Source organism: Saccostrea cucullata, unplaced genomic scaffold (assembly GCF_032062105.1).
Source record: "Saccostrea cucullata isolate Sc308-1 unplaced genomic scaffold, CSIRO_AGI_Scuc_v1 ctg594, whole genome shotgun sequence".
Classification (NCBI taxonomy): domain Eukaryota; kingdom Metazoa; phylum Mollusca; class Bivalvia; order Ostreida; family Ostreidae; genus Saccostrea; species Saccostrea cuccullata.
The window spans coordinates 113,302-131,688 of record NW_026926577.1 but is presented as its reverse complement, the minus strand read 5'-3'; the positions used below and the strand labels follow the sequence as shown (position 1 = coordinate 131,688).

The window sequence follows — 18,387 nt, the reverse complement described above, 5'->3', positions numbered from 1 at the left end:
TTTGCAGAGTAGATAATGTTCTTACATTGATCCATTTCTTCACTTAGTTCAAAGTCTTGTGTGTACATGCACAGGAGTTCACGTACCTATCAATTTTACCGAAATTTTTAGTAAATGAAAAAAATATGTCATACCTTTAATAATAATATTCATTAGGTCACCTGAGTAAACTCAGGTGACCTATTGCTAAGTTTTCGTCCAGACGTCGTCCTCATCTTAACATAACATTTTCAGCTTCTTCCCCACTGACCAATTTCAAGAAAATTTGGAGATAACATCTATGTTAAGAGGAACAAAAATGTTTCAGAGATGCAAAAATTAGGGGGAGGGGCAAAAAGCTACTTAAATTAGTGCAATCTTTAAAAATGACTTCACCTTTATCCTGGACATCCAGTCAAACTGTTGGTATGTTTGTAATCAGCAATTTTAGTCCTCTACCCAAATTGTGAAATTCAGAGCCTCGTCATCACGCCCCAGGGTCAGGGGTCTTGTTAGGGCGGGGTCTATTAAAACATAGTGAAAATGCATTATTTCTTTGAAAATCTTCTTCTCTGTTCCTAAGTAAATAAATAAACTAATTAAGTACATAGTTATGGTTTAGCAGAGTTCTACCAGAATTGTGAATTTTATGGCCCCAGGGTCAGTTCTTATGTTAGGGCGGGGTCAAGGTTATATAGTGAAAATGCATTTATTCTTTGAAAATCTTCTTCTCTGATTAGCCTGAGTATTAAATAAAAAATTAAAATTTTTATGATGGCAAGAGTGTCTCTTTATTCAAAATCATGAATTTTATGGAAAAATGATAGTGTAGGGGGGTGTATATCTTGGGGCTTTCATATTTTATATAGTGAAAATGCATTTATTCTTTGAAAATCTTCCTCTGTTACAGAGTATTAAATAAACCAATTAAGTACATAGTTATGATGAGTGAGTGCTTGTGGACCACAATTTTGAATTTTATGGCCACCAGGGAGGGTCCTGGTGTTAAGACAGGGCTCTAATTGATTATATAGTGATAATACATTACATCTATGAAAATCTTTTTCTCTACTCCAGGGTAATAAGCAGATGAACTATTTATATAATTATGATGTGCAAGGGCCATTCTTTAGTGAATTTTGAATTTCAGAGGCTCCTGGGTCATAATGAAAGGCGGGTATTATATATGGGACTCTGACTTCTATATACTGAAAATGAATTGTTTGAAATCTGCTCCTTGTAATTACAGCATTTTTGATAATTAAGTGTGCCTTTTCAAAAATTTCATGCATTGTGTACACTTATAGTCATTTGTATGTGTGGTAAGGGAACTTCTGTTTATTGCATAATGTTCTTATTTTAGATTGTTCTTTTTGTTCCTCTAGCCTGCTTATGGGTATTAAATATACAAAATAAGCAATTGCTAAGTTTAATTATGATAACTAATGGTTTTTTAAAATTTGAATGCCAACATCTGTCTATTAAAACATTGAATCAAAATTACTAATCATTTGAAAGTTGTTGCATGATGCTATGACCTATACAGGCCCATGGGCCTTTATTAAAGGTATGACATAATTTTTTTGTTTAATGTTCTTTAAAATGCACATGTAAAATTGCTCAGTGTAGTAGAACAGTAAGTTGTGCTACATGTATTAAAACTTTATAGGAAGTGTTCTTCATGAAATCAGAACCTTTTTAGGGCCCTCCCGACGCTTCAAGAGAGTATGTGAACACCTACAGACATTAATGCTAGGACCTCGAGGTGATGCAAAAAACCAAGAAAATTAGCACAGACAGCGCCTTTCTTATACATGGAAACGTGGATATTGCAATACAAGTTTATATTTTAAAACATTAAGGATGAGGTCAAAGTTAATGCTATCACTGTAATGTCCATAGATTTAAACGAGGAGAGGGGGTGATATCCCTGAGCAGGAATTAATAATCGATCCAAAAGTTGTGTGATCTCAAAACTTGTTACCAATATATATATCCTGTATATATCCATCTGTTGAATTCATTAGCACACCATTATCAATAAAACGTAGATATTTTACACATGTCATTGAATATTTAGTGTGAAGTAAAAAATGGTGAAACAGGTTTTCATATTGATTGTGTATCAGGTTGATCTTGGCAGTAAAACTTTCTACATTGTGAACTTAAAATATTGGTAGTCATATCCATATCCAGATAAAATTGTTTCTAAAAACATGAAAGTGTATCCTGCACTGGACCTGTGGTTATTTACTCAAAATCAAAATTTCTTTTGGAAAAATTGTGCATTGGAGAGGGGGGTTATATCTTACTAGGAAAATACTCACAGTTTCATAATTTTTGTACCTGAAGTTATTAGAATTAATGTAAATATTTTGCATGACTTTTTGGGCAGGTATTTGAAAGATATCCAAGTTACAGAATATCAAAGACACCAACCCCAACGAGAAGAGAGGTTCCTCGTGTGATTACGAATGGTAAACGGGCCATTGTGGACCACAGCTATAGGAAGGACAAACTCTGACACCGGAGACTTAACCTAGTCCTCTCTGTACTAACTCTGATGTCTGTAGATGATGGACTGTATGTAGACTTTGTAGTACACTGCCAATAGAGAAATGGCCATTCTGAATAGTGCTGACTGTGATTATAGGAGTGAATTCAATAAAACTGGATGACTGTGAATATGTTAGTTAATGAAAGACAAGTATTATATATGGGACTTCTGACTCTGTTGAACTGTCTCATACAACTAAGGTTGCTTTTTATAATTCCTAGTAATTACAGCAAATTAGAAATAATTAATTACGTTTTTTTTTAATTTAACTTTCATCTCATAAGGTCACAATTGATAGTATTTGTACTGCTTGTAGTGGGATTCATGTTTTAGTGCATAATGTTCTTATTTTAGATTGTTCTTATTTGTTCAAGCCTACATATGTGCTGAATATTAAATATACTTAATTTGTATCATAAACTAAAGATTTAATTAGATGAAAATTAAAACGAAAGTTTTTTAAGGTACCAACATGCTGTCATATTAGAAAGTGATTGCAATCAAAATTACTAATACCATGATAGTAAAAACCAAATAGTATTATACACAACAGTAATTTCAGTAATTTATAGATATGATTTGTAATTTTTTTTTTTAATGGTCTCTTTAAAATGTACATGTAACCATTGCTCAAGTGTAGTAGAAAGGAAGCTTGTTTTGTTTAAAATTAGTCAAATGTTTTCTCACTGATAAAGTATAGAAGAGTGCCTGTTGTTCTGATAAGTTAATTTACCCACGGGTGACAAATGTTTATGTTCAGGGCAAACTGAAAATGGAGACAAAAAACCTTAAGAAAACTGTAAGGACTTCTTTGAAAAATCATTATCTGTGTTTATACATGGATAATGTGCATGATATTGCAATAGAATTTAGTATATTTTAAAACATTAAATTAAGTATTGTCCATTTTGTAATGAAGTTCAAAGTATCATTATTATAAGATTTAACCACTTAATTTCTGGGTGTTATCCCTGAGCAGGAATTAATAATTGAATCTTCAAAAATGTGGTGTGAGAAAAAAACATTGTCACCAGGTGTATATATCATACTGCATTAAATAATCATTGTATGCACACCATTATCAATATTTAAACGTAGATATTTGCCAAATACACATGTACTGTATTGAATATTTAGTGTGAAGTAACAAATGTGCTAAACAAACTGGTTTTCATTGTGATTGTGTATCAGTTGATCTTGTACTATAACATTTTATTATAAATATTTATACATTGTCGTTTTGATCATCATTTCATCAAACCTCTAATTCTATTAAATGTGCCCACTTGACTTCTTAAATCTCTGTAAACATTTTCTTTGAAATAGAATCTTTTTATACATTGCAACAATCTTTATTTCAGTAACCCTCATCATTATAATTTAAGGGTAAATGCCATCTACATGTATTATGAATTATATTTTATCATTCTGAACAGTTGGCATGTAACCTTATCTTGTGTTCATTCCAGCAGGGCACTTAAATTGTGAAGTAAAGTTTTTGTTTCTTTCACCATGTCTGACAATAAAAAAAGGAACAAGACTAGCTAGTTGTGATTTAACTGACAGAAGCCAATCTAAAGGCTGACTATTTTTACATCAGACTTCATCTGGACTTTGCCAGAATTTATTCAATAAATGTTCATTTGTATTTTCAGCCTAGCACTTGTACTGTTAAAGTTCATGCTTTAAAATAGAATATGTTTTGGCTGCAGAACTGTAACATGATGGTTTTATATATATATTAGTCTTTGATCAAAACACTACAGATACCATGATGCAAACAAGGTAATATTTAAGGCTCAAGATTTTCTGTGCATTGCATGTTGTGTGGACTTATTCTCCACTCTCCAGCATGAGAAATTAACTACCTATCACTCCCGGATTTTAGACAAATTCTTTAACCAGCCTGTATGTTTTATCCTCCTCCCAACCCTTTATAGTCGTCTCTACAGACTGTAAACTTGTTTGTTTTGGCTCATTTCTTGGATGGCATAAAATTCGAAGCAAGCGAATCTGTAGAGGAAACTCTAGAGGGTTGGAAAGATGATGGCATATAGGTTGGTTTGAGAATGTGTCTATAGAATTAGGAAGTAAAAAGTAGTGAATTGACCAATGCTGGAAAGTTGAAAAATTTTCAACAATGTGTAGAAAGTCTTGAATCAAATTTGCATTATGGGATCTGTAGTGGTATGGTCAAAGAGTTTAAGACTAATACAGTGTATATTATACAATTATGGACTTCAGTGTAGGTCAGTATGTGGTTATAAGGACTCGTGGCAATTGATATTGACCTCGGACACAGAAAGTGATGGCGACTGAGCCTTGAATGTGAAGTTACATGTAAAACTCGTACTAGTAGTCTGAACCTATTCCAGAAGCCCCTGGCTCAGTTGTGAGGTAAAAACTAAACAGTGCTTTATATTTACAATTCCCTGAATTCATTCCAAGTCCCGCCCATTTTGCTCCTTTCTTCCTCTCCAACCAGCACAATTTTTAATACACCTATGAATGAACAAATAGTTGAAGAAATCAAGTTTTTATCCATTATCTTTAAGATATTGTAAATATTATAAATTTGATGTCCATACTTTTCATTAGATCACCAACACTTTTTAAGTATGCAGCAGTTGATCAGTTTCTACCAAAAAGGTCACCATCATCTTTAAATTTTCAACTAAAGTACAGACCCTATTGAATACCATTCGGTATCTTCTGCATATTCAACCTTGCCATGTTGGTCTCCAGTTTTTCTTTTCATTAACCATTTCCAGTCCAGTGGCAGAACATCAAAAGGAAAACTATATGTACATCAATCTCATGTCAATATCCTCCTATTGAACAAGAGATAATAAAGACAAACAAAGTATTCTCAAGTTCTGAAATTTTAATTGTAAAGGTCCGATGTTTTAACACACCAACATCTATGATCATGGACCAAACAATATAAAATCAAAAGAAAGCATGAGGGTTGCATTTCTTCTTGTACAGTGGATTTGCAATATTTTTCCTATTTTTTTCATGTATTTTTTAAAATATTTTTTTTCACAAATGACTTTATTTCAGTAGAAGTAAACACACACAGTACCATGTACTGAGAAATTAGCACTACACATGGCATGTTTCTTGATGTGTTTAATACTACTGTGACATCCATCCTTAGAAACCTACAACTCTTAGTCTCACTTTTCTTCCCTCGAGGCAAGAGAAGTGAAACCAACTGTGGGATTATAAGGATGTGTATCACATTGTTCCATTCTTATGCTGCAGCTTTGGTTCAAGTTTTTCTTTTAAGTTCTTGTTGATTGCTGTTGAATTTTGCCCTACCACACCTACAAGGTGCTCTGCACAAAACCAGAATATTCCATTCAATACCCTAAAAAAATTAATGCTGTTAACACAAAAACCTGCTACCATATAACTTGTGGAAAATTTAAATGCATGAACTTATGTGAAAAGAAAAATAAAACACAGAACATACATATACAATGAACATGAACTGTTTAAAACAAAGTAAACAAAAAGTGAACTTATGGACATGTCATTCAAAAAAATGCAAAGGAAACTCAAAAGCAATAAAAATTAAATTATCCACAAATTATAAATTTTTCAAGAGCTCTGATAGTTGTGCAAGCACTTGTTACTGTTCATAAATAATGCTTAAGCTGCCTGTTGCTGTGAGGGAGGTTTTCCGAACCCTCCAGCGCTGTTGCCGCCGCGGAATCCCCCGCCACTTCCTTTGTTGTTGAATCCACCCCTAGGACCGCCACGTCCCGCTGTAAAGAAAACAGCATGATCTCAAAATATGATGAAAGACACAAAAATTGCCAGATTTTAAAAGTTTTATGAACATTCAGTGTCATTTATGCTTAAAGCTGCAAACCTGGGTTTGATCAATTTTTCAATCTTGCCTGAACTATTTTTTAATCACAGCTGACTTACCTCCCCTTGGCCCTCCTCTTGGTGGACCGTCTCTCTTCTGATAACCATTGTTGTTGTAATTATCACCACGGTAATTGTCACGACTGTAATTTCCACCTCGGTAATTATCACGATTGTTATAACCCTGATAGTTTCCTACAAAATAATAGAATGCATGTTCATATATTCCTATTCAAACCATTCAAAGCAAAATACAGGCAAGTCAAGTTCTATGCAAGTAACTATATCTGGCATAGAGCAACAAAAGCTCAAAACTACTTTTCTTATAAAGGAGAAAGAACACATTTTCATCATATCTTTTCATTGTTTCCTATATATCACACATATTTTCTGTAAAATTCATTGTCTATCCAAGAAAATGTATACTCAATGTAAAATACAGATGTAAAAATTTATTCTTGTAGGAATTTTGTATAAAGTGATCCACAATTTTATTCAAAAGTATTCATAAGTAAATAAGTTTTAAAATCCACAAATTTATTTCACTTACAAATACTTAGTTGGATATAAGAAACCTACAAATTGTTTACATGCAGTAAATCTGAAGGTAAACTAACCTCTGTTTCCTCCATAGTTGCCCCTTCCCCTGCCTCCATATCCATTAGACATGCCACCTCGATCACCACCGCGATTACCACGACCTCCACGGAAACCGCCACGAGATCTATATCCTGAGTTAAAACCATTTCCTGCAATATAATATGTTGAAATATAAAGTTCAAGTAAGAGGAGAAAATATCAATTTCTAATAAATACTGCTTATTCAACCCAAATTACATTTTTTCTTATAACTTGTTGAATACATTAAATCGAATTTACACAGGACTAAAGACGAAGAGAAAACCCACCAAACTCTCCCTGTTGGTCGTCTTGTTGCTGAGAGAAGTCATCAGGTGTCTGTCCCTCGTCTGACACAGGGAATGCTGAATGCATTTTGGACCGAAACATTTCAGCATTGGGGTTCATCTGAAACTTCTCTGTTTGAGCATCCTGGGACCTGTCATCCTTTTATGAGAAGTCAGAAAGCATGCTTTAGCCAAGTAAAGTTAACAGTGTGAAAGTTGTATCACTATTTTTAAAACGAAAATATGTATTGAGAACACTGTTCTCTGATACTCATTTCTAAAATGAACAGATTTTTGTCTAAAAAGGGAATTGAAAATGCCTTTATTACAGTGATTTCCTACAAGTCCCATCATTATAAGCATACTTCTCACAAAGAGATAGACTTGATAAATCTGGTATTTACACAGAATTTTATCATTTTCTTCATCACAAGAGAAATCCAATCCAATATATTAAAAACATTTCTTCACAATAATGCCCACTGCTCTACTTTTAGTCCTTACCTGGCCTGGGGGCATAGGGATCTGTGGTGGCATTTCAAACTGAGATATTGTGCTGTCACTGACATTTTGATTTAACACATTCTGAGACATTTGAGAACTGCTATTGTCTGTGGATTGAAATAGTGAATCACTTGGTAGTGTCTGTGAGAATGTTTGTGAATAGTCCACTGTTTGCTGTGTTAACACTGACTTCTGTTGACTTGCTTGTGCATAGCCTTGATTGGTGTAGGTCTGTGAAGGGATCTGGGTGGGGTCTGACTGAGGAGTGGTGGGGTGCCCCATGGGGTGAGAGGTCACTGCCACAACAGCTGGGTCCATGTGAGGAGCTACAAAAAAAGAAAATAACTTAAATATATGTACGTGGTACATGTATGCACACTTAGTAACAAAATGTAAGGTTCCCAACAAAAGAAAGATGTGGAATTTTATTTTACCTATCTAATGACATATATTTGCTAGTATTTCTATATTGGTTGTTGACATATCATTAACTAAGAGAAACGAGTTAGGAGTACTGTAATTGTTTCTACTTTATTCGGGTCTGCCAAATCATAGAAATTTTGCAAAACAGATCCTCTGACATATCCATTTAGTACTTTTTTCGAACATTGATCAGCCACTTCTCATATTCTTCGCATTTATCCAATTTCTACATTATTTACCAATATAAAATTATGTAACTTATAATTGTGAGACTACAGTTTATCAAGCATGCAAAGGGTGGTTATCAAGGGAGACAGAATAGTCCCTGACAACATACATTCCATGTCGATGGTAGATTCTTGAAGGAAGATGCAGCTTCCTTGAACCTCTGACACGATTTCTTGGAAAGGGCGTTGTCGGGGATAAGCTACATTACTTTGTTGTTGTTGCTGAAGAGATGCATTTGTCTGGGGTGGTGCCGCTGATTTTTGAGAGAAAAAGGAATCTGCTTCCCTCATGCTTTCAAGTTGTGCCTCATTGTTGCTAGAAGTTGCTGTGTTGCTTTGTTCAATGGATTGTTCTGTTTGTTCGGGTGGTAAAGATGCCTGCACCTACAAAGATTCAAAACTCCTCTAGTCAATAAAAGTAATGCTTGAAGTTCTCTATATATAAATTTATAAACACATACATCTAGATACAGCTAGTGAAGTTACAATGCAATTATTACTTGAAAAATATCACAAGAATCACTTAAACTCTTATAAGGCACAGATTGATTGTGTAGGAGATAGGGCTGAAACGATTCACCGAAATATCGATATTGTTCGATATAATTGCTCGGTTCAATATTCGATTCACCATCTCGATTTTCGGTTCGATACGTTTTTTTATAATCGGGTTTGGTTAACTCTTTGAAATTCATCGGGTGTTATTTTAACAGTTTGACACACACGAGGGAGAAAATTGGGACGATAAAGTTTCAGAGTAGGCTGCCTCTGCTATTATTTATTCGAATAAAGTGTTCTTAATCAACAGAACCACAAGTGTCAGAGATGTGCAGTTAACAAATTAATAAATTCGGGCTAGTAAAAATTATAACTACGCATGTAATACATAAAGTACAAACGGTATTTTACTCATTTTTTGCTATCAAATTCCCAACCAGTGAATATTTTCCAGGAACATGCTCCACTGTCAATAAATCTCCATAATTTTCTCCATTTTGCAGTACTTGTGTTATTTACTTCCAAAAACGATGGTTTTTTTCCGCTGATTTTTCCGTTTATTATAAATATATGCAGATATCTCATTAAATTATTTACGATCACTCAATCAACTGAAAGATCAGTGTGATTCACATGAAATATATTTCTAGTGTATTTAAGGATTTAATATGTGAATTTATTTTCATTCTAAATGAGCTAGTGCAAAATAATCAGAAAAGGAAAGATCTTCAGATATTTTTTTTTAAATTCATTTTTATTTTCTGTCATAATCGTTAATTTTATATGATTTAATTTTAATAGTAAGAATAAAATTTTAATTTTCAAAAGATTGACCTTAATACCCTGACTTTTTCAATGATTAATTTTTTTTTCAACATTTGTTTTATTTTAATTTTTGTTCCTATATTTGGGCTATTAACTTTTTACTTGGGGCTGGTAACTTTATTGCTGCCACTAGCCCGTGGGCTAGTACTTGAGTTTTTAAATTGCATACCCCTGGTCAATATTTCTATTGTATCACCACCTTTTACTCTTTGTTTTTTAAATCTGAATACGTTTTCTTTAACCTTATGAATAGTTTCATTCTTAAATTGTATCGTATTGAAAAAATTGAATTGTGACACAAGTATTGCAATACGTATCGTATCGTGGAGGGGGCGTATCGTTTCAGCCCTAGTAGGAGATAAATTTTTAATGTTCACCTCTGCGGAGTCCGGATTTGGGATTTCTGTTGTGTTGACGACCACATATTCACTATCGTGGCCTTCTTCTTCTTCCATAGCATGTTCGAAGTAGCCACAGTCATCAATCAAGTCAATCAGAACTTTGAGGTCCTTGTAGGTGGTTCCCACTACGGGTTTGTCCTTTCTGTCCAGAAGACTGACAAAGTGCTCAGAAGACTTGCCGAGTTCCTCTACGTAATTAGTCTCACCCTCTCTGCTCGGACTTAGGAGCTTGTACAGTTCATCCAACTGGGTCAAGTTCTCCTCAGTTAGTACCTACAAATATTGCATGAAATAAATTTTATCAAGCAATCTAAACGCATTCTGTTTTATGGAAATTAATGAATTCATTTTTGGGGGGTATCAATACACAAATTATTTGTGCAGAATATTGTTCTTTAGAAACAAGTGCACAAAATAAAATATCTTTTATATATGTAACACTGAATTTTATTCATTGAACATCAAAACAGAATTCTCAAACTTACAACTGCACCATGTTTCCCTGTCTGAAAATCACTCCGGACTTTCTCAGACCCCATGGCGTCCAGGAGATTCTGATATCTCAAGATTTCTCCAATTCTTTTCATCTCCGCAGAATGATGTTCCGTCTTCTCCTTTTTGGCTTGCTTCTTGAGGAAGCGTTCAGCCTGAATAAAAATTATTATAATATGAAACAAATTTAGAAGCAACTAATAGCTCTATTTAATATTGAAATTTAGAAACCGATTTGGAAAGAACTAGAAAGCTTCTTCAAAGTTACAAATTAACCAATTTTACCTCCTGAGCAAGCGTTGTAAAGTGCTTCTGCAGCTCCCTGGCAAACTCCAAGTTCTGAATCACTTCTCCATATCGATCTATGGCCAACTGAAAGAAAAAATACCTTTACAATGAAATCCTTATATATTTCCTGTTCAAAACTTGCAAGTGAACAATTTGTAAAGTAACAAATTTGAATGCAATGCATAATATAAGCTTAATCTTTGTTGAAATCCAATAAAATTGACAGCAGGAATCTAATCAAGTTTGATAATGTATATACTTTAATATATCCAAAATTAAATTGAAATCTAGTACTCAAACTGTTTCTTTCACAATAATTTATGTTTGAGACACACCTGCTGGTCCTTCTCCAGGGTTGCTCCTGAGTCCTTCTTCTCCCTGTAGCCATCAAGCTTACCCTGACAATATAATTATCAATGTCAAGTTCATCAAATTAAATCTAAGTAAAATTAAAATTTAATAGATAAATGTATATCATGCTTTCTGTCAGTTTCTGAATTTCCCATAATAACAGATGCACAAGTAAAAAGTTTTTAATTCTACATCTATTTTCCAATCTTTTAATCATATCTTCTTTTTAAACATTGACTTTCAAGGAAGAGCTGCCCTACCTGGACTTTTGTAGAAAATTCACAAATAACAATACCAACATTTGTTTTACTTTAATGACCTAAACAATATAAAATTTTTCATGGTGTTATTTTTTTCAGTAACATAATCTAACATTACTGACATTCAGATGAATTAAAATACCAATATTCTCGACTACTAATCTTACCGGGCATTCTATACTTCAAATATCATTTCAATCTTTTTCATTGACATGTTGATTTACTAAATATATATCTATATATTTTTTTTTTAGAACAAACAGCCATTTTATTAGGGGGGTCCCTAATGCCCTGGAATGATGTAATCTCCCTGTTACTTTTGTACTCCTCCTCACTCCTGTTACAGTTATTAGGAGAGGAACCCCAGATCCCATTCTACTTTTTTGTTATCCACTGCTATTTTAATTTTTAGGGACAATCTTGTTTATTCAACGAACTTTGATTAAAAGAAGGTTTTAACACCTGTATTAATAAATCCCCTTCCTCAAATCATGAATTGCGTAAACTTTCTATAGTTTTTTCCTCGATCAATTTTCATTTTATTTGGTCTTCCTTTGATGATGTACAATGTATGGTTAATTTATTTGTTTCGTAAAATACACTCAATATGGAAACAAAATCATTCCTTTCTTTTCACATGACATCAAACTGCTGATTTATAAAAAAAAAAATAAAACTATTCCAATTAAATTGACATTTGCCACCTGGTCAGTGGATCAATGTGCATACGAGAGTAGCAAAGGCGGACTGAATATGAATTTCTAACTAGAATTTGAATCCAATGTTTTCTCTGATTTTAACCAGTCACCAATTTCATCGAAAATCATCAAAGGCTTTCACTGATATGGGTGGATATGACGCAACCTGCACATTTCCAATCTTGCCAATAAATGTCTTGCAGTCTTACACTTTCATTTTGCAGCAAATAAATAACCTTTTCTCCAAAATCAGGAATATTCATTCTGCCAATAAAACATTTTTCTTATCATTGTCTTAAATATTGTTCAAAAATGAAACATACATATTCCCAGTAATTTTGTATATCAAGAATTAAGAATTTTGTTTTTTATTTTCATCAAAATTTTGCCTAAAAATACTGCGTTTGTAGCAATAATGCAGATGCGGAAGTGTGCAAGACGCCATTTTGAAAAATGTGCATGTTATTTTCAAATGTTTTCATTATTCGTGTTTACAGTTACGATATCCACTTAACAAATTAAATTTACAAAGTTACTAATGATAATTACATTTCACTGGTAAAATTTTCTAGATTGTTTACTATGGATTTCTCAAGAAAGGGGAAAATGATGTAAAACACTATCATTGTGAGCTGTCGTCATGCAAACCTTCTAGAACAATTATTTTTAAATCAAACCATTATTTTTACCTTTCTCTTCTCCAAATTACGGACTTTTTTGTCCATGACAATAAGGACTTGTTTCATTGGATCCGCTGCCTCCGGAGAGGTCTTAGTTTCTTGTTTTGTAGAGGCGGCAGGCATCGTTCAACAGCAACAACTCAGCATAAAGACAGATTCACGTGCTTGGGGATCAAATAGCTCCCAGTCATTCAAATATCCGGTACATCAAAATTTTAATAATTTTTCAAAATTTTGCTTTTAAGGTTCTCGATTTAAAGTAGATTATCTATTAACGGACTAATATTATTTAGACATACTTGAGGGAACTTTACAAACAAATTTTTAAGGGCTTTTTATTAGCCAAGTTTTGTGCCGTATATTTGGGAAAGAAGTATATTAAAATTTGCACGAACGACAACTCTTTTTTCACAAATTCACCAATTTCTTGTGGCGGATCCAGGCATTTCTAGTAAGAAAATAGTTTTTTTATGGCTTTTTATTACACGTATCATGAAAGATACTGTTTTTGATTTTTTTTCAATCACAAAAAATGTACACAATCCACTATTTTTGAAAGGACATGGACACTGGACACAGATTCGAAGTGAATATATATTTTTTTAATACATTATAACAGCTGTTTAATTCTTTTTTCAATAAGATATAATGACTAACATATTCCTGAGCACTTTACACCAAGATATTTGTAAAAACTGATTACAGAAACTTAATTCTTTTATCTGCAAATTATTAAAAATACGCATTTAGGAATGTTTTAGATAGACCGGTGAATATTTCGATGCATGCATGTCTGATATCATTTTTCGCTTTTGATAAGATTTAGAGATTAGCCCTATAATTATCATAAAATACTAAAGCTGGGTATACATGGTATAAGAAACAAAATCTTGTATGCACATAAGCGCTTCGAGGGCAGGCGCGTAGCATCGTTTTTGAAAGTGTTGGGGGGGGGGGGGCAGCCAGAGAAATTTTTTTTTACGTACCTGTAAAAGTTGACAAGCCAAAAAAAAGGAAAAAATTGCCCAAAGTCAAAAATCCTATTTCGTAGGGAGGGGGGGGGGGGAGGTAAACTTTTTCTCAATGTCAACTACTTTCAGTACCAATTCTAAAAATACGTTTTCGGTACATTACTATTCACTACAAGTAGGGGGGCCATCCAGGCTTTTTATTAACATTTCCTATAGTATAAGTAAGGTTGGGAAAAAAAGTGGGGGGGGGGGGGGGGGCAGGCCCCCCTGGAACCCCCTGTTGCTACGCCCCTGGAGGGGGTTTTTCTACTTTACTGCAACATAGTCAATAAAATTTATGCAAGATGTTGTTCGGGGAGATGTTATTTTACAAGCTCCTTACAGCCTCACCCGGTCAGAATGATTTATTTGTCCTAAAATTCAATTATATTTACCCATTTTTCTTTTACTGGCAGCGAAAGAGGAGGTCATCAAGTTCTACTTTGTTTAGCGTAATAAAAAATCCAGAGATATATAATCGAATCTTCTTGGGTGTTTTCCAGAACATTCAATCAAAACCTCCGCGCTCAAGCAAGCTATTGACAGATAAGTTGATGTTTCATGGGATTTCAACAGCCTCGTTTCAGGTAAGCCTTTTTAAAAACTTCTTTGGTCGTTATATTGAAAAAATGACATATTTTCTAAAAACAAAGACAAGTATCAATGGGTCCCCCATTTTAAACATGCTCCAAGTAGCAGGAGCGGATCTGGCAAGTTTTTAAAGAAGAAGGGGGGGGGGGGGGTTCCAGGTCGTGCCCTAAATATACTCATACATATCTAGAATCACAACACAAGCAAATCAAGTCCGAAGCAATGGCTTTCAAATTTAAAGGGATGAAACCTCAGAAATGAGTTGACTTAGCTGCAGAATTGTAGCCCCCCGAAAAAATATTTTGACAGACTGGAGAGCTACAGTGCCACCCATTGAAAAAACTGTATATTTATTGCGCACAAAAAGTGCGCTGTTTCTCGATTTATTTCTCCATGATTTTTAAACTGTCATCTCAAAATATTACTAACCGAGTGTTCCTAACATATTCTTTCACTGTTTCCACAACAAAACATTCCTTATAATTGTTGTTAATACTCCTTACCCCTGAAACTGAGATCATAGAAAATATCGTCTATTTATACTACCATTTTGGTTTAAAAGATAATTTGGTCCAACGCACCTCGTGCAGATGTCAACTACGAGAGAACTTTATAGAGGATAAGAATTTTTTTGAAATTCTTTTCCGCGATTGAGGTCAGAATTTGGAAACATTAATCCAGAACTAAGCGCAAATTTTTGTGCGCAATAAATATATACATACTGTTTTTACAATGAGGGCACCGTAGCTCTCCGGTCTGTCAAGATATTTTTGTCGGAGAGCTACAGTTCTGCAGCTAGAGTTGACAATGAAAAAAGTGCACCACACTCGTAAAGGTTAGGAAGGGGTTGGTTTTTTTCTTACTTTTCGATATTTTTTTCTCTTAAATGTTTAAATTTGCGTATGACCCTATACCGACAACAAAAAGGGTGCATGTTTGGGGATGGCATCCAAATAAAAACTTTCATTAAAAAAAAAACCACAACAAAAGAAAGAAAGAAGACAGCCCTCCCTCACCCTCACAACGGTGACATTTCGAACCTCTGTCTTCATTAATTTTATTAAATACCTCCTTGTTACATGTACGAGGGTCGTTAGAAAAGTTCGAGGACACATTGAATTACGGAAAATCTATTGTGTACTGTGAAGTATGACCTAAATAAATTCCCACATTTTATTTATTGGGATGTAAAAAATCATGTATATAATAAAATCTTGACAACGATTTTTACTATAACGTAACAACCAATTTGAACCAGCAGTTCTATAAATCTTTCATTTCTTCAGATTTTTCTGATGTTTTTTCTACTTTAAAATTGAATATCTATAGCAAGACATGTTACTTTTCTTCAATATAATGTCTTTTGTACTGATTCTGATATTATTGAGATCTTACAAAAAGTCGATGCAGTTTATCGATCAGGTATGGAAACTATGCATAACCATATAGGCGCAACGCAACGTCCATGCGATACAGGGGTATTGAAGTATCGATGGAGTTAATCAAAAATGTTAATCCTTCTATTCTTATGAAGCTACAACCATTTGAAAACTTGTCTTTTGTGGGTGTAGGAAATTCTCTTGAATTTTAATCTCTTTTTAACATACCTCCATACGTTCTCATGACGCTCAATGACGTAAAGCGTTGACCAGTTATAAACGGCTATAAAACAGTCATATAAATTTAGTCTAAATTTCTCCTAGTGACGTTTCATGAATACTTTAGAGGTAAAATATCATAAAACTCTTTGCGCTACAATTGTGCAATTTTTAATTTAAATAAAGAGTCTTTGTGATGTAAACGTGCCAAAATGTAGCATGCTCCGTGAAGCTAGTTTTATCAAAATAAAAAAGCTGTATATTTTTCAATAATCATTTCATATTCATTGGAAAAAAGGTAAAGATTTTATCTGGAAAGTTTGACCGGTTTCGTTAAAATAGCGCGCTCACAATAGAACTTGTCCGCGAACTTTTCTAACACCCCTCGTATAAAGGGAGAATAAATCTATTCATACTGGCTTTCATAGCTTACTCCAAGCCAGACTACTTACAGATAAGTTAAGCTTACAGAAATTTCCATAATTTCATTTAAGATAAGGATTTCCTAAATTCTGTACTAATGTCTTAAATAAAAAAAATCCATGCAGGTAAACTTATTTTTTAAAAATTATCTCCCAATAGAGAGGAACATGCAAGCATCCTCTGGTATAGTTCAAATCTTGATCCCCGGAGGTAAGGTGTCAAATTAGGAGGCCAAAGATGTACATGGGAGTATTTAGAAGAAAAAAACTCTGTTAAAATCGTCTTTATAGATCAACAAGACCACGAATACATTTTTCAACTTATACACCATACAGAACCGTGATATTATGACGCGGTTTAAATAGGGGATCAAATTATATTATTATATTATATTAATCAAGAATATGATATCAAAATAATATTCTTTCAGATTAGCCAGGCTATATTAATAATATTGATGATAGAGCCATGAAAAAGGAAAAATTTTAATGGGTACAAAAATTGTCCATATGGTGATCTTTTGTAGAATTTTTGAAATAAAATCAGCAGCTAGCTAGGACCACGGTCAATGAGCGTTTGGGTCCCGATCGATGCAACTTGCATGGATATCGTGCATGCAGATTATCCAAATCTTGTCACTTGCACTTGCATTGATGCACCTTGTATAGAGGTGGGAGGTGTGGTATTGAATTTTCAGAATCAAATTCACAGGTACTTGTGGACAGGACCCCCCCCCCATATATACACTCCTGGTCAAAATATTTTTTTCTTTTTTTTGTCATGAATTATGTTTCTAGTAGGGTATGACTTTTTTAGTAAATCGTTAAATCTATGTTATTTTCTATATATATGGGGGGGGGGGGGGGGTTTATATATATATATATATATATATATATATATATATAAATATATTTTTATATATATATATATATATATCATATATATGGGGGGGGGGGTCCTGTACCTGTGAATAACAATCTTATTGCCATTTGTTAACATTAAAAAACGTCGTATTGCGATACGTTTTTCAGTATGTATTCACAATATTATTGGAAAACTCATCTGAGCAAAAGGCTTAACTTAACTTTTTTGATCTAGGGTGTCTTTCATTACATTTGTGAACTCTTTATATTTTCAACTTCTCAATACGAGGCCAATAACCATCGAACTTGCCAAAATGCATCCTTGTGACGGGGATTTGCGGAATATTTGTTTACTTACAATATTTCTTCAAAATTTTCAAGGCAATTAACTTCAAAGAACAAGAGCAACACAACATGCGCAGGAGCATCATATATACAATGTACTTATAAATTAAGACAGTATTTGACATCGATCACGATGCAAATAACGTCAATTCCGTTTCGCACAAGGACAAACAAACGCACACAAGCGTGTTACTTTTCCTCCTCCAACTACGGAGCGAGGGGATAATTTTAGTAAAACTCCAATGGCAATTTGCCACAAACTGAAGGGATGTCATACACTGCCTAGCACGTTTCTTTAATAATGAATAATCATGGCTTTGCAGTTTTTGAGACAATTTTATTGAGGTTTTCCTCAAATGTTCCCATGCATAACTTTGATCCCGTTGCAGTTTTCACGGCTTCATCCCTTTGCTTCTGAGCAGGTCAGGTGACCATTGATTCTGTTCTTTTATTCCGTTAAAGACAGCTGTTGTGATAATATATGGACCAGAAATACCAAATTACGAAGATATCACAGGTTACTGAATAGTTGCTTGTCAACTCTTATGTGCCTAGAAAAGGGTTACAATTTCTTTGGAAAAACAATTGTT

General features: G+C 33.8%; 2 protein-coding genes across 6 annotated transcripts in view; one reads left to right on the top strand and one right to left on the bottom strand.

The window, feature by feature from the left end:
- Positions 1-1,784, top strand: part of LOC134272119 (serine/threonine-protein kinase BRSK2-like) — a 33,269-nt gene extending 31,485 nt beyond the window's left edge. For all 5 annotated transcript variants that reach the window (XM_062754360.1, XM_062754357.1, XM_062754361.1 and 2 more), the window contains one exon: positions 1,682-1,784. In XM_062754360.1, coding sequence (XP_062610344.1) covers positions 1,682-1,770 — 89 coding nt within the window. In that variant the 3' untranslated portion in view covers positions 1,771-1,784. The remainder of the gene's footprint in view (positions 1-1,681) is intronic.
- A 3,618-nt stretch (positions 1,785-5,402) lies between these two features.
- Positions 5,403-13,158, bottom strand: LOC134272118 (caprin-1-like). Its single transcript, XM_062754356.1, has 11 exons — positions 12,977-13,158; positions 11,314-11,376; positions 10,976-11,062; positions 10,684-10,845; positions 10,175-10,471; positions 8,585-8,858; positions 7,825-8,150; positions 7,324-7,480; positions 7,033-7,164; positions 6,476-6,610; positions 5,403-6,309 (listed from the first exon to the last, which is right to left on the bottom strand). Exons 1-11 carry the CDS (start codon positions 13,088-13,090, stop codon positions 6,194-6,196), a joined length of 1,863 nt encoding a protein of 620 aa, XP_062610340.1. The 5' UTR covers positions 13,091-13,158; the 3' UTR covers positions 5,403-6,193.
- Between the last annotated feature and the right edge of the window lie 5,229 nt (positions 13,159-18,387).

What these genes read in the sequence shown, in the direction of transcription:
- LOC134272118 (XM_062754356.1), bottom strand. Translation starts at nt 13,090, where the DNA reads ATGCCTGCCGCCTCTACAAAACAAGAAACTAAGACCTCTCCGGAGGCA. An exon ending in CCCTGGAGAAGGACCAGCAG is followed by an intron (nt 11,063 to 11,313) that starts GTGTGTCTCAAA and finishes TTTTTCTTTCAG; the next exon opens with TTGGCCATAGATCGATATGG. An exon ending in CGACCAACAGGGAGAGTTTG is followed by an intron (nt 7,165 to 7,323) that starts GTGGGTTTTCTC and finishes ATTATATTGCAG; the next exon opens with GAAATGGTTTTAACTCAGGA.